The following is a 22,742-nucleotide window of genomic DNA, read 5'->3' as shown; positions in this document are numbered from 1 at the left end:
CTGGAGAAAAATGTAGAACAAAATTCTAACTCACAAAAAAAGACCAGACTTACTGGCCTGACAGAGACTGGAGAAACCCGGAGAGTATGGCCCCCCAGCCACCATTTTAGCTCAGTAATGAAGTCGCTCCCGAGGTTTACCCTTCAGCCAAAGATTAGACAGGCCCATAAAACAAAACGAAACTAATGGGGCACAACAGCCTGGGGACAAGGACTAGAAGCAGGAGGTGACAGAAAAGCTGGTAACAGGCAACCCAAGGTCGAGAAGGGAGAGTGTTGACATGTCATGGGGTTGTTAACCAGTGTCATAAAACAATGTGTACCAACTGTTTAATGAGAAACTAGTTTGTTCTATAAACCTTCATCTAAAGTACAATAAAAAAATTAAGACAATTTTTTGTATAAGAAAGTGAATTGAACTGTAAACTTTCACCTGAAGCACAATTAAGAAACCTCGCAGCTCCTAAGTAAGACAAAGCAGTCCCACAAGGCTTTTGAATAAATGAATACACACTCCAAAATAAAATAAAATTTAGCCTCAAAGAAAAAAAAAAAGTCCTCTGAAGTCTTCTTAAAACCAAAAAATAGTTTAACTAGTAAAGAATGCCTGTCTTGAGCACTGTGCTCTTTTAAGATCTGTCCGTATGGGATCAAACTGACAACAGCAACTCAAAAGATTAGATAGGAAACTTAGGGGGCAGTGAGTTTATGTTAATGGAGGAGGAACAACTCAGAAAAGGAGGGTGAGAATGGTTACACAACTAGAGGAATATAATCAATGTCACTGAATTGTACATGTAGAAATTGTTGAATTCGTGTATGTTCTGTGTATATTCTCAACAACAAAAATAAAATGAATTATTAAAAAGAGAGATGGAAGTGTGGTAAGGAAATCATGATTAGATTTGCGTGTTGAAAATATCACTTTGGCTACTATCGGAGAAGAGTTTGCTGGAGAGCCAGAAGGGAGGCAGGGAGCCGTTTTAACAGTATCTTGTCATAATCCAAGTAAGAGCTAATGCAAACCTGGACAGTGTGTGGGCAGGGAACAGGGGAGAAGGAGATGGATTGAAGAGCCTCTGGACTAATCAGAATGAGAGAGAGGAAGATGTCTAGGGTGGGGCTTTTCCAGCTGGGTGGAAGTGAATAGCTTGCGAGGCATCCAAATGTAGATGTTAGGTAGGTGGTTGTGGGAGCCACTTACCTGTGAGACAGTTTGATTTTTGTAAAATAGGCGACCTCACGGAGCTATTCTGAGAATTCAGAGCGGGGTATGCAGTAGATACTCCACAGACATTAGTTCTTTACTATACTCACCCTCCAAATAGCTTACTGGAGATTCAGCGGTGGACAGAGCCAGGGCCTGTTTATCCCCAGGTCCTGCCACTTTGGTCCCTTGCGCCACCCTCTCCCTCAGCACATTTCCTGGCTCATAGTAGATGCTCAATAAATATTTGTAGAATGGGAGGGATGATATTAGGCCCCTTGTAATCCAGGGCTATACGTGCTCGGCTGAAAACTGAGGGTAAACCAGATTCTTGGCTGAATGACAAATTAAAATAATTTTTCGAAAAGTGGGCGTGAACTAATCCAGAAGTTGGAAGGCTTGGACAAAGGCTGAAGGGGCTCCTTCCCCCAAGCGCCTCGGGGTTAGATTATCGAGCAAGAAGGCGCTGGTGAGCTCGGGAACACGCACCGCCAAGGTATTTGCAGCTCCGAGCTTCCCAAGCTCAGGCGAGACGCCGAAGCGGGGCAGCAGCTCCGCCAAGCTGGGTCCCGCCGCGGCCTTTAAAGGCCCACCACGTGGCCGCGCAGCCTGCCCGGGTCTGGAGGCGGTGTCCCGCCGGCGCTTGCGTACTGCCTAAGGGGTGGGGGTGGAGGGGATCCGGGGTTCCGAGAAAACGCGCCGGGAGAGGAAGGAAAGATTGCTCTAGGTGGGCGGCCATGGGAGGAGCCGGCTCCATATGCAAATCGCAGCGGCGCGCAAGGGCTAGGGGTGTGGCTTGCGATGAAAAGCCGGGTCCGCCTTTCGAACCGTGAAGGGGTGGGCCTACATCCCTCGGCCTCTTTCGGCGAGTCCCTGACGTCGCGGACGTCCCGTTTAAAAGCAGCCGCGCAGGCGCAGTGAGCTGAAGTGCGAACTTAGGCTGTTACACAACTGCTGGGGTCTGCTCTCGCCGCCCGCCCGGCAGTCAGTCAGCGTCGCTGCCGCCGTCGCCGCCTCAGCCGTTCCTGGAGTCTTAGGCCCGCCACCGTCGCTGCTTATCCGCCCCTCTGGGAGCCTCCGAGAGCTTCCAAGAGCCCCCGTCCGTCAGCACAGCCGGTCCTGACCGTCTGTGTCTCCTCCGCGCCCCTCGCCGCCTGCCGCGCTCGCTGCTCCGGCCGACATGAGCGGGGACCACCTCCACAACGATTCCCAGGTACGTCCAGGCCCGACCCTCCCGGCCCCCTGACGCCGCCCGGCGGTCCAGCGACCCCCGGCGCAGGCCCGGCACCGCACGGCCGCTTTGACAGGCCGGAGTCCCCGGCGAGGGGCCGCCCGCCGGCGGAGATTGGCTTGCTAGGCCGCGGGCGAAAGCTGTGAAGTTACAGTTTGGGGGGGGATGACTGCCCTCTTAGGCGGTTCTCTGGACCCCCTCATACCAGGGGGAGCAGGGGGCGCTAGGTCCCCGGCCGCGCGCGCTCACCGCCCGGGGTGGGGGGTTAATTTGCCTGTTGTCTAATTTTTCCTTCTTTTTTTTCTCCAGATCGAAGCGGATTTCCGATTGAATGGTGAGTGTGCCCCAGCCCCTCGACCCTGCCCCGACCCTGGGCACCCAGCCGCCGGCCGGCTACCCCGCGCCCGGCCCGAGCCGAGCAGAGGACAGACATGGCGTCCCAGAGACTAAGTCCCGGCTCCTCGCTCATCGGCCCCATTGTTCCCATCGGGCCGCCTGTGGACCCCCTTTCCAGGGGCCCCAGCCCCCTCAGATCGCGGTCCTCCCAAGAGGGGGCAACGGAGACCCCGCATCGCCCTCTGCCCAGCGTCTGGGAGCCTTTCCGGGCCCGGATTCCTCCCGGGAAAGTCGCCTTGTCGACGGTCGGGACTTAGTCTCTGCGCCATTTTCTTTTTCTCTCTCCTCTCCTTTCTGAGCCTGTGTGTCTTTCTCTCCCTCCCTCGGCTCCTTCCTTGAGCTGCCCAGAAAGAGCTTTCTGCAGAGCAAAGTCGTGTAAATCACAGACCTCGCTAGGTAGGGAAGGAAGGGTGGGAGATGGAATTATTATTATTTTTTCCAAATAGAACTTTATTTTGGTGCTCCCTTTCTGCTTCTTGTTCGTTTCCCTTTCTGTTTCCAGAATGAAAGATTCCCTTCGCAACTGTTGATTTTTTTTTTTCCGGTAAGATGTTTATGATAGGAATTATGGCGCTGAATCTAAAGCTGCTCTTTGTGAAATTCTTCATGTTTCAAGAATTTTTCCAAGTTCTGTTCGTTACAAAGGTAGTAGTACCTCCTTTCAGAAAGTTTGCAAGTTCTCTGTGGGCCACCCAATGTAAATGTTGGACTCTGGCATGTTGATTTTTTAAACATTAAAGCATTAGGGTCTGGAACTTTTCACTGTGACTGAGATTCCAAAGGCAGTTTCTCCTAGAAACGTAGTTTAGTGTACTTGTCATGAGGAAATGTTACTGAGCATCTCATCTGGAGCTGGTATATTGGTCTTTTCATTTGGGCTGTGGAGAAGGAATATATTTTATTTATTGGATGAAAAAGTGGCCAGCACCTACCTCTGCTGCTTGTTCGTTTTTCAGAAGCCACTGTTTTCCTGGTATCAACAGCCAGCTTGCTTTTCCCAAACTTTTATGTTTTTGAACCCTCTTCAGCCAAATTAAGGCATTTATTCTTTAAGTATTTCCACTTCAGTTACCCAGTGAAGATTCTCCAATAAAAAGCTCACCCTTGCAGGCTTTCCAACAATCCTTTTGAAGGAGAAGGTACCCCTCTGTAGTGTGCTGGGAATTCCCACTGATTCTGATAGTACATAATCCTGCTCAATTGAGTTTGGGTTCCGGGAACCTCTCCAATGGGAGAAGCTGATGAGGAGGTTTTCTGATGTTGTAATCAGCAGTGCAATCCATCATGTTAGCCTGCTCTATTGAGAGCAGTCTTACGTTCAGATTTCGAAGTGGAGCATCCAGCAAGAGATGGTACTCGACTGGGAGAGAATCCAGTTTAAGTGTAGCATTTCTTGAGCATGTGATACGTTCTAAGCCCTGTGCTTAGTGTCAGAGCTTAATCTTCCACCACAACACTACTCTTGCCCTCAAGTAATTCAGTCTATTGGGAGACATAAATAGTTAATTATAAGGTAGGTGCTGGGGCGTATTTGTACTCAAAAGGCTTTGGGAGCATAGGGGACTTAATTTTGTCTGGGGGTGGGGAAATTTAGAGGAGGTGACGTCTGAGCTGGGTCTTGTGCAAGACGAGGTGCTGAGAGAGTTGTCGGTGGTTGGAGTGTTTCTTAACTACCTGTTTAGCCAACCTATCAGGATTTTTAAAAATGGAGGCGATAAGGCCCTTGCAGTCCAGACAGTCTCAAAGCATGTTTCTTTGGGATGTGGGAGCAAAGAAAGGATGTGGCAGGTGAGGATGTACATGTCCTTTTGACCTCCCATGGAGGAAGGTAGGGTCTTAGTAGATTAATAAGGTATGCTTCTGACTTTTCAGGCTGGGCTGCGTAGGTAATGTATTTAGTAATGAAAAAAAGCTAGCCGTTTCTCCTCATGAGTAAGTGAACCTCCATAGTTCTTAACCTAAATTCTACAAAGGAACTATTGAATATGTGAATGGTTGTGGGCTGGAAAGGTTTTTGATCCTTACTGTCATTTTTACAGAGAACAAAGTAAACTGGCTATGTAGACTTTCAGAAAGTGTCTGTACACATGTAATAGCAGTGACAGCTAATGTTTATTGAACAGTTTCTGCCCGCCAGGCACAATTCTCAGCTCTTTCCATGCATTATCTAGTTTAATCTAATCCTTGGAAGAGTCTTTATGAGTTAGGTACTATTACCTACACTTGATAGATGAGGAAACTGAGGTTTAGTATGTTTACTAGCTTGCCCAGGGGCAGTGAGTTGTGAAGTCCAAAGCCCATGAGTTTAGCCAGTATGCTATAGGAATGGTTCTAGTATGAAGAAATTAAAAGCTGCGCATCTCTACTTAAAGAGCTAAAAATGGGAAGGATTTGCTAGTTTGTCGTTTGCTTATTTTTTAGCTAAATCTGTTCGAGAGAAAAAACACTTCCACTGTCTCTGCTTTCCCCTCGTAAGAGTATTACTGGAGTAATTATCTGTGTTAGTAAGTGTGTGCTTGCTCTATTTTATATATTGGTAACTGGTGATTTATGTAACTATGAAAAGACAGTTTTTAAAGATCAGTGTTTAATTATGTGCAGACATGTTATTATTGATCTTTGTTTTAAGAGGAGTTTGCTTAAGCATGATTTTAAGTGGCCCTACCCATCTTACAGGTTAAATGTGCAAATTCATATACTAAAATCAAACATCCATTGTCTTGTCTGCCCTCAGCCCCTAAAATCTGAAAGATTTGTTTTTCCTTTGAAGCCCGTACTTTACAATAGTATGTCGTTAGTTGCAGTCAATATGGGATTTAGAACATTCTGGGCCATACTCAACTGCTGGGAAAATCTGCTATTTGTGAAATGTAATACTGAGGATGAGCCGGGAATTTCAGGAGCACAGCCCATAACCTCTCTCTGACCTAGATGAAAAGATTTCCTTTCTAAGTGTTGGTAGCACTAACTGTAGTGGGTGTAAAGGCACTATTACAGTAAGCAGAGGCTGCTTGATCTATCTGTAGAGTTGATAGTGATAACATCAGGCTGGGGTGTTAGCGATCCTTTTGTTGTTTCCAGGACTTGAAGTTGTGGAGTTTTGTCTGCTCTCCCCCACAGCACTGCTGATCAGTAATATGTTGATCCATTGGTTTGAGCAAATCCTTCATTTCCTCAGTGATTATTTCAGGAAATTTTACAGTATCATGGTTTGACATCTTCTGTTGATTCCAGTTAGCCTAATAGATTGAAATTGAATGAGGGGATTAAATATGAATTGTTTCTGATGCTAACAGGTAGTTGTACTTTTGTGCTGCTGGGCATGGGTTGAGGGTGGGAAGGCTGATGATGTAGCGATCTGAAAATTCTTATCACATTTTTAAAACTGAAGAGTGATGGCACCTCCAGATGAAATCTGGCACATCTTCAGACTCAGTCCAGAAACATTTAAGCATTTGGCTCCAATGTTGTCTTTTCTTCCATTGCAGTCAGATTCCTTGGGGCACCGTTTCAGAATTAGTGAGCTGCTGTAGAATCTTTATACTATACTTTGAAATAAAACACAGTTGCTTGTCAACATGTGCCTTTTAGATAACTAGCAGATCAAATCTCAGAAACAAATTTGAGACTAAGATGTTTCTGGTAAAACAAAGTCCAGGAGTTACTCTAAAGGAATCAGAAATACCTCATGGTCTGAAAGGTGAAAACTAGATGTTACCGTCACCAACTCCTAGTTTTCTTTGGTGAGTGGATAAAGTAAAATGGAAAATAGGAACCCAGGGTCAGTACCCTAATCTCATTTTAACCAGTAGTGTAGGGGGAAGGGAGAGATTGAGTCTGACTTTTTCCTCACTGTCAGCATAAAAATGGGGAATTGTGAGTGTTTGAAAGAGAGATTCATTAATTTGCTCTGGGTCATAGTGAATTAGTACCCATCTATATGAGTGCCAGGATTTTTTTTTTAAACATGTTAAAGCTTATATTCCAAAATTGGGCTGTGGTATTAAAGACACTGATAGTTTTTGTTTTCGGTGGGGCGGGGGGTGCATAATGTCTGACTTTTCCGTCTGTAAATGGGTTAGAAAAGCTTTGTGTTTGTTGCGTATCAGTTATAATGACAGTTGTCTGCTGCTGTTAATGGTATGGGAAATTGTTTTGTACTTTCTGGATATTTTTAATTTTAGGAGCCTTCAGATGATACTGAAGTGTGAGTGCATATTGGATTTTTAGTAACTTTTGCCATACTTACAGTCAGTAAAGTTCAAATTCACTTGGATAAATGCATTGAAGTGTAATTTTGTTTTGAATGAGGCTGTGGGAATCCTTTAAAGGGCTTTTTTTTTATGGGGGGGTGCTGAAAGAAATAAAGAACAGTAAAATATAGTCAATTTGTTTCACTTGGAGGTAGACAAGAGTCACTTGAGTGAATTTTCTGTGTCCTGTGATTTAGATTATTTGATTGTCCTTAATTATTTTGAAACTGTTAACTTTGCATAATAAGGGCATTTGGGCAAACAGAATTTGGGTTCTTTAAGGTGAAAAGTTTAGGATGGGAGAAGTTCCACACTGGCCCCTGAAGAAGTGAATGAGGTATTGTGTTTAAAGGAAGCTTTCAGATTGTATTTAGACCTGGAGTAGCAACATTTGGAACAAATATTTTCTCTCAGTTTCCTTGCCTTGTAAATTTGGAGTTAGAGAAGCAGCTTTCCATCCTCATGGCTTGAAGCCAATAACTGAAGTAGGAAATCTAAAATAGAGGCCATTGGCATGGAATAATTAGCATTTTGCTGGCCCTTTCTCCCTTCCCCTGTGTCTAGGTGCAGGCAGTGTGCTGTCTGTTGATAGCATAGGCCAGGGCCTGGGCACCATGGAGAGGGAGGGCTGGCGAGGTGGCCAGCAACTTGACGAGGTGGGAAGAGCTTATAGCTGAATATCTGTTAGATATTAATGGTATTTTTGATAGCGTTCTAGGAAATGGTTGTTTGCTGAAATGATTTAACAGCAACTAGATATTGTTGAACATAGTTTTTATTCTTTGTATTTAATTAATATCCTAAACACTTTCAAACTCAGGTGACATTGCTGATATCTGGGGTATACTGAGAAGATTGTAATATCATCAAGCTAGGCCACCCGTATCAAAGTGTTTATTAAGTGTCCTTATCTGTATCTGAGTATCATTTATGTATCCAAATTTTAGTAAAGGAAGAAACTCCAGGGGAGATAGGCAACTTTAGTTGTAATTTCTTTTTCGTAGTTATTTTTAATTGTTGTCCTAAGTTTTCAGATCCTTTAACTTATCTCCCTGCTACCTTTACCTTTATGTATTGTACTTGAGAATTTTTCCGAAATGTATAAGTCAGAATGGACCTGACAGCACACAACAACAATATAGTTAATATTTTTATTTACATCTCCTTTCTGCTCCTCCCTATCGTATTTGGGATGGGGTTATGTCGTTACCAGTTTATTAGTTCCCCCTCTGAGCCTTTGAAGCTAACTTTTTTGTTTTTGTGAATTTAAGGAATTAAAGAACTCAATTCCTTAGCATTCCTGAGATATACCTAGATGAACTCCAACAAAAGGTGTAAAATCAATCAGTAATATTGGAGACTTTAGTTCTCCTGTCTTTGTTGTTGTCTATGATGTTGAGAACAAATTTAATAGATTCCTGGGTATTCTGACATTTTTCTATATTTTAAAAACAAAAACCAGCATATTCTTTTTTTGTTTTCTTGTTTTTCTTTGTACAACCTAACAAAGATAGATTAATTAAAAGTCCAGATTTATAAAGCTTTGTAGGCATATTACTGGTTGAACTGGAGACTAATCCAGCAGGCTTCAGGATCCGAGTCATCTTCACTTGTAGATCTCATTGGCTAAGACCCCTTACTTCACCCATCTCTTACAACCAAAAACCAAACCTGTTGCCATCGAGTCAATTCCGACTCATATAGTGACCCTATAGGACAGAATAGAACTTCCCGGTAGGGTTTTCAAGGAGCACCTGGTGGATTCGAACCGCCGACCTTTTGGTTAGCAGCCATAGCTCTTAACCACAAGCCACCAGGGTTTCCAACTCCTATAAAGGAGCTCCTTTATTTCTTCGTAGTCAGCTGAGCCCTTGCTCAGCAACAGAAGGGGAAGTGGGAGGAAAGGAACTAATTTTGAGTGCTTACTAGAAACCACATTTTTATACACATTAAATCTCAATTTAATGGGGATAGTACAGATTGCAGAGGCTTATGGGAGAACTAGAAACCAGGAAAGGAAACATTTTCTTCTTTTTGCCCCTTCCCACCTTCCCTTTTTGGTAGCATACTACCTTAGTCCAGATACTAGAAACCCTACTCAAGCTGTGATTGGTAAACTTCTAACACAGATGTTACAGCCTGCGCTTAATTGTCTGCTGGTACAGATAGCTTGGACCCCTTGCACTTGGAATATTATGTCTTCAGGAGATGCTTTCGTGTTAGAGCTAGAAGCACATTGATATTGAAGAGTATATGTGGTGACGAGGGAGGCTGTGGGGAGAGATACTAAGCTTTTGAGCAGCTGCAGTAAAATAGAAGATTGGAATAAAAATCAGAATAATCTAGATAAGTCCCTGTTAACAATGAAACTTGGCCTGGGCACTGAACCTTGTTTTCTCATCAGTAAACGAGGATAATATTTCTGTGCATCACAAGCTGTTGAAAATTAAATGAGCATATGAAAGTGCCTGTCTACACATTTTAAAATTTAGCTTTTACTCTGAAAGCGAACTTTAGTTTGTTGTGTTTGAGGTAGTGATTTGGGTGACTCTGTCCTTCTCTTGGTATTCCCTGTTAACATTTTAAATCTTCATGAAAATTACACACTGAGGAGTTGATCGAATCTTTAACTGAACTGCATAGCCTACAGTGATCTCTTAAAATTACAAAGCAATCACTTCAGAGTAAAAGGTGGTATATCTGTTTCTAGGGTTTGGACTAAGTCAGAGCCAAATGTATATATTTCCTACTTTTCTAAAAACAAGTCTAAGACAGATAGATGATTGAACTTCCAGCAGTGGAGAAGATAGCCTCAGAAATGAAGGAATTCTGTTGATTTGGCTAATTTCTCAGCCATTGAATAGAACCATGGATTTTTTTAATTAAAGATATCCAGAGCCTTGCCTTTTAGATGCATTTAATAAGTGAAACACCAAGTTCATTATTTGCAATTTTTTTTTTTAAAGCATGAAACTCCGTATGTCTTAGGCCAGTATATTTTTTTCAAAGACCAATATCACCCTCCCAACCCAACCTCCCCCACCGCCGCTTTTTGATTGAAAAGACCCAAAATAAACCTGAGTTACCTTAATTTTCCACTTATTCAAATGATTGCTTAAAGGGACCAACACAACTCTGGTAAAATAATAATTCTTGGGAACAAGAACACCTTAAATGACAAAGCTTCATTATGAGAATTTAGTAGCAAACTCCATGCTAACAGTTGTGTGTGAGTATAGTGTAGACGTTTGGAAATTACATGAACAAAATTTGTATAGTCAGCAGGAGTTTAAATAATGGCTCATGATTCTAAATAATACCAGATCACCTTGAACTTGTTATTTTGGAAGTGCTACTTAAAGGTAATAAAGTCATTTAGGGATGTATTCACTAATGTCCATTAGATTAAGCCTAATGGCTCTTAGTAGAGACCTTATACCATTGATCAAAAGGATCATCACAGAAGCATTGCAACAGGAGTTGTGGTGGTGTGCTGTCCAGTTAATTCCGACTCATAGTGAGCCCTTGTGACAGAGCAGAAGTGCCCCATGGCGTTTCCTAGGCTGTGATAGTTATGGGAGCAGATCACCAGGTCTTTTCTCCCAAGAAACCGAGGAACTCACTGTTGGGTTTAAACTGTCAGACTTTTGGTTAGGAGCCAAGTGCTTAACCATTGCCCTTCTAGGGCTCCTTGCAACAGGAGTAGACTTCAGAATTAATATTCAATTAAAAGTAGACCAGAGAAAATGATTTTGTAGGATAAAAATTACAGAATAGGGTCTACTTTTTCAAAGTCTTCAAGGATAAATGTCACAGGAAAATGTGGTTCTTAAAGTATATGACTATTAATACTGCATGGCTGTATCACCCTCAGTATATAAGGAGAGTGTCTACAGAGGATTGGATTTAAAAATCTTCTAAGCTTGGACCTCTTATACCAGTTTTCTTTGGTGTAGAATGTGAATGAAGTCAGGGGTGGGGATGGTCCTTCCCCCATGCCAAATCAGGCAACCACAATATAATGAAAGGACCAAGACTTTGAGTCATGTGAATTAGAATTTGAGTTCTTGATCTTCTCCTCATAGCTAGGTCTTTGAACACCTTAATCTCAGAGTCTTAGTTCTTCATCTATAAAGTAGGTACAATACTTACCTCACAAAATTGAAGATAAAAGAGCATGCGAGGATTACTTTATGAAGGGTAAAGCATAGAACAGAATTTTCAGTTTCTTGCCAGTGGTTAAACAAACCAACCAGAATGCAAGCATCTTTTTCAGAGATCACTTCATTAGCCTTTTATTCAAAGGGGGCATCTTTAATTTCTTTAAATTTGAGTGTATGTGCACTGTGAGATTTTTACCCAAGGTGGGGGTTTTGCAGAGGGGTCACTAGAGAGACTTGAGTATGACACTGTTGCTGTGAATCTGAGACAGGCTGGCTCAGGAGGGTACTGACTTGCTTTGACTTTGTGACGACTTAATTCATTCAGTGACAAGCACCTACTGTGTATAAACCACTTTGTTTCTCATAAATTTGTTACAGTTTAAGAGTAATTTTCCCCCTTTGCCTTTGGTATAGTGTCTTTAGAAATTTATTTAGGGAGCTAAAAAATTCACGTTTAATTATAAAACGGAAAATTTAAGTTAACTATATTCATGTATTCAAACATTGAGAAGTGAATACTTGTAACTGCTAGACACAGATGAACAAGAAAAGTCTTATGGATCTCAGGGTGAATACTTTGAAGTTAACAAGTTGTAGGTATATATACTCACTTCTCGGTTGAGGTTCCATATTTTTCATTAGTCCTCAGTACAATGGCTCTGGTCATACCAGGGTGAGTGGTGATGGGAGGTACTTTCTGACAGTTAATGTTTCACTATCAGTGAAAGAAGTGACGTCTCCATTTATTCAAAATTGTCAAGTTTTTTTTTTTCCATTAAAGAAATTGGAAGCCTAGAACCTTACATTGCAAAGATGGCCACACTCTAATTTTGTAACTGTTCTAGACACGTTTAGGTTATTGATAATGCTCATTAAACCTTTTCACTCGTAATAGAAGAAATGTTTAAAGTTGGATTCTGTGTACTTATTTCCTATTTTTTTGTATCGGACAGCTGTGTTGCATGAATTTTAAAAAAGTAGTTTTCAAGTTTCTCTAAACAGGTAGATTGTCAGGGTGACTAGAAACGCTCACATTCTGTATGACAGATCCTGTGACAGTGGCTTAATTCAGGTATTTGTTTAAAATAATTTGAATCTTTGAACTGAATTGCCTGAAATAAAGAATATAAGTAGTCCTTTCTAATGCATGAAGTGTCTTGATATGGGTAATACACTGAAGCTGTTGTAAACACTTCAGGGGAAGATGCAAAGTGCATAGTGGTATTACTTACAGTGATTTGAATACTTGAAAAGTGATGGAAACTAAATGTTAGACTTGCTGTGCCTTATTTTTACAGTCTGGGCTTTTTTTTACAGGAATGGATGCAGTGTCAGTGGTTCTTGGCTGTTTAATCAGAAGTAAGAAATCAGAAACAAGATCCTCTAGGGGAACTGATCAAACCTCAGAATCTATTTCTTAATTTTTCATGGTTCCAGTTAACCAGGAAAGGAAATGAAAGGAGTGAGGGGGAACACTCATTAGCTAGTCCCTGCAACTGCTGGCCTTTTAGACTTGATTTCCAAGCAGAAAGCTCTCCAAGGCCAAGAACCCTAGCTCTTTGAGAAGTCTTTCAGTCTAGGGCCAGATGGGCTAGGGACAGCACAGGTTCAGTTGGTGGTAATTTGATCATAATTATTTTGTTTTTATCTGTAAAAAAATAGGCATCTTCTCCATTCTTCAAAACGTTATGTCCTATTATAGATGTTAGCACCACCTTAAATCCCAGAATGTCAGAAAAGTTGTCTATCAGCAAAAGTGTACTGGTTTTCTCTATGGGGAAATACTCTATTTGGGCAAGCAAGAAGCTAAAGTTTTTCTCCCTTACAGTTCTGAAAATACTGTAGAACTTTTTTCCTTCCTTGGAGGACAGCCCTTTTTTTTTTTTTTTTTTTTTTTTTTTTTTTGTTAAACAGCCACGCATCACATAACATCCATCGGGCAGTGTCTGACCACATATACGTCTGTGGTCCCATAAGGTTATAATAGAGTTCAGAATTCCCAATCGGAGAATGGGACGAGCAGACGTATCTAACATGAGTTAGTCAAATGTTTGTCTTTGTATATGGTGTACCTGTTTATGCATAAAAAACATGAAATGCTTCCAGATACACTAAAACATCTTTAACATAATACAGTAATGTTTTGATGCACGTCACAAAGTAGCACCTGTTTGTTATTACAAACCATTTATGTACCTCGAATTTTTAATATAATAGGCTTTATGAGGGTTGATTCGTAACTACGGGTTGTACATAAGTCGGGCGTTCACAACCCAGGGATTGCCTGTATATAATATGGTGTTTGCACAATGTCCAAATCACGTAATGTCCTATTTCACAGAATGTATCTTGGACATTAAGTGACGCATGACCGTAGTTGAGAATATACACAGCAAAACATAACCAACACGTGTACAATTCAGTGACATCGATTGCACTCTTTGAGTTGTGCAACCATTCTCACCCTTTTACATAATCTCACTACCCCCTAAGGTTCTTATCTAATCTTTTGAGTTGCTGTTGTCACTTCTGTCCCATATAGGTAATTCTTAAAAGAGCACAATGTTCAAGGCAGACTTTTTTTTTTACTAATTAAGCTAGTATTAGCCATCATACTAGTTTTCTTTGTTTGGTTTTAAGAAGACTTCCGGGGATGTTTTTGTTTTAAGGTTTAAAGATCATCTCGGAGCTGTAGTTTCAGGGGTTCATCCAGTCTCCATGGCTCCAGAAAGTCTGGCATCCATGAGAATGTGAAATTCTGTTCTGCATTTTCCCCCTTAATCAGAGTTTTTTTATGGACTCTTTGATGAAAATGTTCAGTAATGGTAGCCAGGCACCATCCAGTTCTTCTGGTCTCATGGCAAAGGAGGCAGTTGTTCATGGAGGCAGTTAGCCACACATTCCATTTCTTCCTCCTATTCCTGACTCTCCTTTTGTTGCTCCAGGCAAATAGAGACCAATTATTGTGCCTTGGATGGCCTCTTGCAAGCTTTTAAGACCCCAGGCACTATGCGGTGAACTAGGAGGTAGAACAGAAGTACCAAACACGTTATTAGGTCTATTAACTGGAATGTCCCATGAAACCATGACCCTAAACCTCCAAACCAAGGAATCAAATCCCAGGAGGCTTTTTGGTTGTATACATAAGCAGCCGTAACAGCTGCTCTTTTTTTTTTTTTGTAGTTGTTGTTGTAAATAGATCACACAAGTTTTGCCAGTTCAACTTTTTACAGGTGTATAGCTTACAGCAGTTACAATAATCGGCTCTGCAACCCTACCCTTAATCAATGCAATTTTTCCATCACCGTTAACCCCACCTCACCCCTAGTTACCAGTAATAAATTTTGGTCTCTATACATTTGTCTTTTCTTATCTTTTTATATGTATTTGTCCTTTTGTGATTGGCTTATTTCACTCAACATGTCTTCAAGCTCCATCCATATTGTAGCATGTATAGTCCAAGACTCTTTCCTTCTGCTGGCTGAGTAGTAGTCTGTTGTATGTATGCACCACATTTTGTTTATCCATTCGTTTGTTGATGGGCATATAGGTTGTTTCCACCTTTTGGCTATTATAAATAGTACGGCAGTGAACACTGGTGTACAAGTCTCAAGTTTTTGGGGTATATACTTAGGAGTGAAATTGCTGGGTCATATGGTAATTCTAGTTTTAGTTTTTTGAGGAACTACTACACTGTTTTCCACAACTTCTGTGCCATTTTGCATTCCCACCAGCAGTGGATAAGTGTTCTAATATCCCCACATCCTCGCCAACATTTCTTACTTTCTGTGTGTGTGGGCTTTTTTTTTTTTTTTTTTCCAAATCTTAGCCATGCTAATTGGAGTGAAATGGTATCTCAGTGTGGTTTTGATTTGCATCTCTGATGGCTAATGTTGTTGAGCATCTTTTAATGTGTTTGGTAGCCTCAAATTAAAATATGTCCTCTTCGGTGAAATGCCTATTCAAGTCCTTTGCCCATTCACTACTCTAGGATTGGGGCTAATCTCTAGAATTTTGGTCTCAGACACTTTGTTGAGCTAAAATTTTTAGGGGAATAGTTTAAAGTTGTAGTACGGTATGATGAATTGTGGCCATAAGTGACTGGAAACATAGAAGAAGTACTTGCATAAGACTAACAGAATATCAAGAAAAACCTATACTGATGGCACATAAATAAATATGCATGAAGATAGGTGCTACTGTGCAAAAGTGAAGATAATTAGGCTGAGTACCTTTATTGAAAATTTGATTTTTAAGACTTACAGCAAATCCCTGTCCCTATTTCCCAGAAATAAAGTTCAGTGTGCATTCTTCCCCTGTATCTCTAAGGTCATATTTTCTGTACAAACATTTACCCTGGAATGTGTCTTAATCATTAGAAATGGGTAAGATTTAGATAGGCATACCTAACGCTTCTCCATTTTACTACTTATTTTTAGAAGGGTGCTAAGTATTGTGAACTCCTTGAGATCTAGAAACATTTCAGAGCCTAGTAGTAGATACTGTTTGCTTTCTAGTGAAGCTTGTCTGTAATCACTGCATAAACCCAAGCCAGAACTAATCACTTTTTCTCTTTCACTGAACCTTTGCTTGTCTTTTCCAATTTTTCATTCTATTCTGTAGAAATTTGCATGTTTTGCTTACTTATTAGGAAATGGTCAAGGACACTATTTTATCCTACGTGGTCAGGGCTTTCAACAAGTGTTTTAAGTTGTGAAATGAGAACCCTTTTATCCCTTGATTCAACAGCTGGTTGAAGATGAAATGAGAAACATTGGGAGTTTTACACTAGTTCTCATTCGATTGTCCTCAAACTAATATGCATAAGAATCACCGGGAAGTGCTTGGTAAAAGGCATAGTCCTAGTCCCACTGCTAGAAGTTGATTCTGTAGTGAAGTGTACTGAGAAACCGCATTTTTAATGTGCCCTAAACAGTCCCAAATTATTCTGATACATGCAGGTGACCCATAAAATCACCTTTGGAGAAAGAAACTGATCTGTCTTACTTAGCTTAAGATGTATTTTTGGCTTCATTTGGTTAAAGTGCCCTATTAGTCAGACTAACCCTTGTAGTGCAAACAGATAAGCACTTGCCTGGTAACTAAAAAGTTGGTGGTTCAAACCCACCCATTGTTGCCTCGGAAGAAAGATCTGCTTCCAGAAGGTCCAGCCTTGAAAACCCTATGGAGTGTAGTTCTGCTTTTCAGCACATGGGATCACCATAAGTTGGAACTGACTCAAGGGCAACTTGTTTTTTTGTTTTTTTAATTGGTTGCACTACTAAGCTTACAGGATTTTTTTTAAAGGACCAGAACACTGTTTTTCAATGTTTACGAAAGCTTGATAATTGATTGTTGAAATAGCTGAAATAGTTAACTGCCTTGGCTGCCGTTTTACCTTTTGTTTCATCAGAATCCTGATCCTTTTTCCTACTTCCATATTTAACAAGCCGTGTAATCCCAATGCCATCTTTTAGGATTGGGTGACTAAGCAGAGCCCAAAGAGTGAGTGTTTTCATGCTAATATTTCTAGTGTGGTTAAGGCAGGGCTTCAGAAGGTAAGTTAGGGATATTAGCGTAGCTTAGTGGAATGCTGAGGATCCAAACTGTGAAGGTCATTACCTTTAGGTTAAATTAATTGAGGTCTTCAGCTTCCAGCGGCGCTAGATGAAGTGGCTGTATTGAATAGAGCACTGGTTCTCAGTGTAGTCTCCTGATCAGCAGCAACAGCATCCTCTGAGAATTTGTTGGAAATGTAAATTCTTTAAGCCTCATTCCAGACCTACTGACTCAAACTCTGGGTGTGAGGGCTCAGCTGTCTGGCTTTTAACAAGTCCACCAGGTGATCTGATTCATGCTGAAGTTTCAGAACCACTAGTATAGAACAAGATTTGAAGTTCAGCTTCTGTTGAGCCTCATTTTGTCCTCACGAAATGAAAGACAGTAGACAAAGTCCACATGTTCACCAGTGGAAGAATATAGACTTCGGAGTTAGATAAACTTGGGCTCAGCTCTTGTTAGCTGTGTGGCCTTGAGCAAGTCACAACTCTGGTCCTAGTTTTCTTATCTGTAAAGTAGGAATAGCTACCTCATAATTGTGAGGATTAAGTACAATCTACTGTATATAAAAGCACCTAGTAGCACCTGGTACTACTATATCCTCAAAGTCAAATAATTGACAAGAATGAGATAAGTTGACTGATGAAAATAAAAGTTTCTGGTTAAGTACTATAGTCCTGATATTTGTTTGAAATCTAAAACTAGTTTTGTAGTAATTTAGCCTCTTCAGTAGTGTTTCTTGTTCTTTCATAAGACCCATGGCAGAGGTTCAATACTTGTTCAGTACTTGCACCTCTTTTTATCTATAAAGCTGAAGTCATGCATAATGGGTGGGGGGAGGGGCCTTTGGAGCATAAAAATCTTTAAGGAGCCAGTTAATGATTATCACCAGAAAGGCTTCTTCTATTCCTAAAGAATATATTGTATATATGTAATATATAATATTTATATTATAGATAATATCAATATTATACATATACAATGTATATTATATTTATATATTACATATACATGCGTATGTACATACGTTATAATTAGCTCGGTCGGTGGTGTTAGAGGCTGACTCTTATTTACTACAGCTGGTCTCCCAGAGAATGGTCGTGCATGTCAAGCATAGTCTCTAGTCATACCCTAGACAAAGAAGGCCCTTGGTTGAACTGGTAATAGGATACTTGAAACAACACATTTGACACCTTTATGGCCAGATAAGGGGTAGACTTGGGGGAATTCTGAGGCTGGTGCCTTTGGGAACAAAAGCAGCTTGGGCTGAGCTATGAATTTCTAGGCAGGAAGTTTGTAGTCACTTTCACTACTTCCCAGACGTCAGGGGCTCACTTAATAGAAGCAAAGGAGGACAAGCCTGCAGGAATGGGCCTGCCCTAATTGAGCTGGCCTGAGCAAGGTACATTTTCAGGTTAGACAAGTCCATTTTCCCTTTTAAGTTCTCCCTCCTGGGAGAGGAAAAGCATTTTCAATGCAAGGGTGTCCTCATGAAAACATGACTCACTACAGAGGAGTATGTGAAATGCAAGTACCCATCTTAAGGGTCTTGTACTGGTTAATTACTTTCGGAGGCAAGAGTAAAAAACTCCATATTTAAGTCTTGTAATTAAACAATAAAGAGAAATTTCTCATTTTATCTCAGCTACTGTAAGGGTAGGTCATGTCTACTTTGCAGTTGATGAAACGGATTAATTTGCACTTATATACATCTTTATTGCTCAGTATCATTTAAAATGGTTGGTAGTAGCCCACAACTTCATTTGAAACTAGTTTTTAGCATGTTGCCTAAAGCAGAAAGTTAATTCACGTTTGTTAATTGTAATTAGTAGTAAGTGAATGACTGACTATAAGTGGTAGAGAATCTAAGATTATACAGACAAGTAAAAAGCACTCAAGAGGCTTAATTCACCCAAGGGGCTGCTTATAGTAAAAGCAGACCAGAAATCAGCTTCTTCACCCAGTTTGGGATTCTTCTCACTATCCCAGCATGCACATGACAGTATATTACAACAGACATATATAACTGCCAGTCTGATGAAACAAAATGTGATTGTAACCTTGGCCTCTATGAGGGCCACTGATACGTAGTGGACAAATAAGATCTCAGGTAACAAATTGAGTGAATTGCTTAAAGACTAGGAACAGATTTTGGTTGTCTAGCTTTAGTGTCAAATAATGAGTTGTTTTGGGGTAGGAAAAAGAACTGGAATACGGATGAAATAAATAACTGATATTTGAACATTAGTACTATGTCCCAGTCAGTGTCTCAAGTATTCTGCACTCTTATTTATCAATCCTGAGGTAGTTAACGTTAGTGTTTCCACTTTACTATAAAAGAAACTGAGGCTCAGATGTTAACTGGCTCAAGGCTATGTAGTTCGTAAGCAGCAGAGCTGGGAGGCTAATCTAGGTCTGTCTCAAGCTACAGCCTGAGTTCTTACGTATGTCACAAAACAAGGTACAGGGGAGCTTGGGTGACTCACTTGCCTCCTGGGAATTCTGGGCAGTAGTGGAACTACCCATGTAGTATCAGACTAAGGGTTCTCATCTCTTAGAGGACTGGACCTTCATTTGTGATGGATCCATAATTGACTAGTATCATTGGTAAGCTCTGCAGCACTTAAATGTGTAATCCTTTCCCTATTAAGGAAAGCTTGGTCTGTCTGTGCAGCAAAGACTCCTGGATAGTTTATTTTGCAGCATTTCAGCTTGTGTTTGGAGCCAAATATTCCAGAAGTCAGTAATACCTCTATTTATCTGAGTAGTAGAGAAAAGGGATCTTTTTTGTAAATAAGGATTAATCGGAAACCCACTTATTTTAGATGGATCCCTGAAGTCTGCTTATTTACTAAGGAGTTTTGATCAGAGGTGGTCACCATTATTTGAACAAGTATGTTCCCCACTTCAAGGGATAAGTAACACATTCAACTAGCTTGCTGCTTAAGAAGCAAAATTAGCAGGGGGCCCTGCATTGGGCTACCCTTCAGTGTTCTCATTCATGTGATTTGTCTAGTTTTGCCGAGCATTGGTAGATTTTAACCACTTTCAAACCAAGTTGATTAATGACCATTCATAGGCTGCTTGAAGGAAGGAGAGAGTGGGGGCTAGGCTTAGCATGGGTATCCTTAGGAGCAAGGCTTAGGAATTAGAGGGGAGTTATAGGTAGAAGTAATATTCTTCAGTTACACACTGAACATGAGAAAGGCGCATTTGGTTAGTTTCTAGTCACTATTGTTTGGTGCAGGGTTCAGCAAACAGCACCTGCTTTTGTATGGCCCACAAGCTAAGAATGATTTTTACATTTTTAAATGTAATCAAAAGGAGAATAATATTTTGTGACATGAAAATTATGAGATTAAAATTCCAGTGTCCACAAGTAAAGTTTTATTGGAACATGGCCACACTCGTTTACATATAATCCGTGCATGGCTGCATTTTTTGCTGCAGAGGCAGAATAGAGTAATTGCAGCAGATTGTATGGCCTGCAAAGCCTGAACTGTTTACTTCTTGTCCCTTTACAGGTTAAATTTCCCAGCCCCCTGAATTAATGAGCAAGTGCCAGTTTGCTTACCTGACTGCATGGAGTTTGTGTATATCACAGGAGGCTCACAGGACTTTTTGTCATGTTAGTTGGTAGCCTCTAGCTCCTGAAGGAATCTGTATAAGCCAAGTGACAAGAATTTACTGTCAGCTTGCAGCTTCATTAAGGCTTAATCTGTCTTTTTTCAAGGCATTTTATTTTCCCAGCTGAGTTCCACTGGCAGTATTCAGTTACCCACTGATGTCCAAGCAACAAAGAAATTTTCTGTTCTATCCCATTCCCTGTCTTAAGTTAGGATGTCTGTGTTCACCCCTTATATAGCTCTTCCTTCTTCCTCTCAGATAGGGGTTGGAAGAGTAGCAGGTGAAAACAACTTCTTTTCCTCAACTATAGGGACTCAGTGTTATCAGCTGTGAACTTTAAAAAAGAAAAATCCCCACAGGCTGACTCAGCACCTTTTGCCTGCCTTTTAAAGGAACAGAGAGACCCAGTTGAAGTAGAAACTGAAAATATTAGCATGTCTTCTGTTGCTGGTGGCTGGTATTTGCTATTAATCGTTGCTCAGATGACTTGGGGACCAAGTTAACAGTAAGGTAGAAAATTTGATTCTGGACAATCTGGATTATAGTCACCTGGAGTGCTTGTGCTAAAATAGGTCTGTCTGGGAATGAGTCCAGTGCTCATACACAGGAAGGTTTGAGAACCACTGCTCACACATTTTTATTACTATGTGGGATAACCCACAGCCAAGGTTAGTCGTTATACCTTAATCTAAATTTTACTTTTACCTAAATCCATTTGGAACAAAACAGTTTTTGAAGATCATAGAATTTGAGTGGCTGTAAGTGTAAAAAATTAGAAAACTAAGACCCAGAGCAGAGAAAAAAGTTACCTAAGACTTACTGGGACATTGCATTCAAGGACTTGGGAGTTGTGCTCCAGAATGTCTCCCTACTGTTAGAAAGTGGAATTGACTTTAAAATGTCATTTAGTTCTTGGCATAATAATATAACAGTGAGCAGCTACTCTGGCTCTAATTGTGTCTTGAATCTCCAGCTCAGAACACCTTTCTATCGTTTATAAGGTAAACACACTTTCAAAAAAGACAATTTGGTGGTCCTATCACTTAAATCTGGATTTTTATTTGTTTGCTTTTTAAATACAATTAATAGGAAGAGAGGATGACAAACTTGGATTTAAGAAGCATAATGGAAGGGTAGGATGGGAGAGAAGGTTGTGAAATAAGTTAAATTAGGGTGCGTAGACAGGAAGGGGCTGAAAAGACAGATTAAGGTAATTGTAGTGTTGTAAAAGCACAAAGGGAGTCAAATTTAAATACGGAAGTGGACTGGAAGAGAAAACATCCTCTGACCATTTAACCCTTTTTTTTTGTCTGAGTTTGAGGCTGCTTCATGTAGTATCTTTTCCATGACAAGTCTTGTAAGGTACAACTCGTTTGGCCAGTAATCTCACACAGTTGCTGATGTCTGAGAACCAAGGTGGGTTCTTGCGAGTGTTTTTAAGTGTGTGTGGCATTTCTTCTGAACATACACATTTCTGATAATGAGATACCTACCCAGTATTGAATAGTGAGGAGAATGACTACAATTTGCAAAGTAATTGGCAACTTTAATTTGATTGAGCAAGTTTGACTCTCTTTGGCTTGGCCTTCATAACTTCTTACTAAGGTCTTTTCCAGCTGCAACATTAGAGTCTGATTCTGGAACTTCATTGGGGGAAGTCCAGGGAAACTTGGGCATAGTTATGGAGGCACTTTTCCCCCTCCCTCTTCAAAGTTACTCATTGGAAGGATTTGAGCAGACGTTACCCTTATTTCACAAGGGCAGGGACTTGGTTTTGTTTCCTGCTGTATTCCCGCACCTAGAACAATACCTGACAGAATTGGAACTCAGGAAATACTTGAATAAATGAATGAATATTGTGATGCCCAACTTCCTTGAGAGAAGTATTTATACTTTGGTCTGCCATCTTCTCAGCTGGAGATGGTTTTTGTTTTATTAGTTTAACAGTACCAGGCCCCTAATGAGATTCCATTAGTTTCAGTAATGAACAAGTCTATCCACGACAAAAGGGCAAAATACACACTGGGGAGAACAAAAGATAATTCGGACTTTCAGGCTTGGAAGTGCTACTAGTTCTCTCATTCTTGAGGTTTTAACGATTTTGTTTAGAACTGAATCCTCCCAACATTTTTCTTGCCTTTTAAGTTGCAGAGCTCTTCCATTCTAAATGAGCTTTTAGCCAGGAACAGCAAACAGCCTCTGTCCTGCTTACTTTGAAAGGCTATTAACTATGCCCTGGGATTTTGGAAGTGTTCTCATTGAGAATCACTGTAAAATAGAAGGACTCTTCTTTGGGCTACAAATTAG

The 22,742-nt window shown here is 40.7% G+C and overlaps 1 protein-coding gene across 1 annotated transcript in view; it reads left to right on the top strand.

Moving 5' to 3' along the window:
• The first annotated feature begins 2,126 nt into the window (after positions 1–2,126).
• TOP1 (DNA topoisomerase I) overlaps positions 2,127–22,742 on the top strand; it is a 91,035-nt gene continuing 70,419 nt past the window's right edge. Inside the window, exons 1-2 of the mRNA XM_004370344.2 lie at positions 2,127–2,419; positions 2,747–2,771. Of these exons, the coding sequence (XP_004370401.1) occupies positions 2,387–2,419; positions 2,747–2,771 (58 nt within the window). The 5' untranslated portion in view covers positions 2,127–2,386. The remainder of the gene's footprint in view (positions 2,420–2,746; positions 2,772–22,742) is intronic.

This window comes from Trichechus manatus, unplaced genomic scaffold (genome assembly GCF_000243295.1).
Source record: "Trichechus manatus latirostris isolate Lorelei unplaced genomic scaffold, TriManLat1.0 scaffold00008, whole genome shotgun sequence".
Classification (NCBI taxonomy): domain Eukaryota; kingdom Metazoa; phylum Chordata; class Mammalia; order Sirenia; family Trichechidae; genus Trichechus; species Trichechus manatus.
The sequence above is the reverse complement of the archived record's forward strand: the minus strand, read 5'-3'. Positions and strand labels throughout refer to the sequence as shown.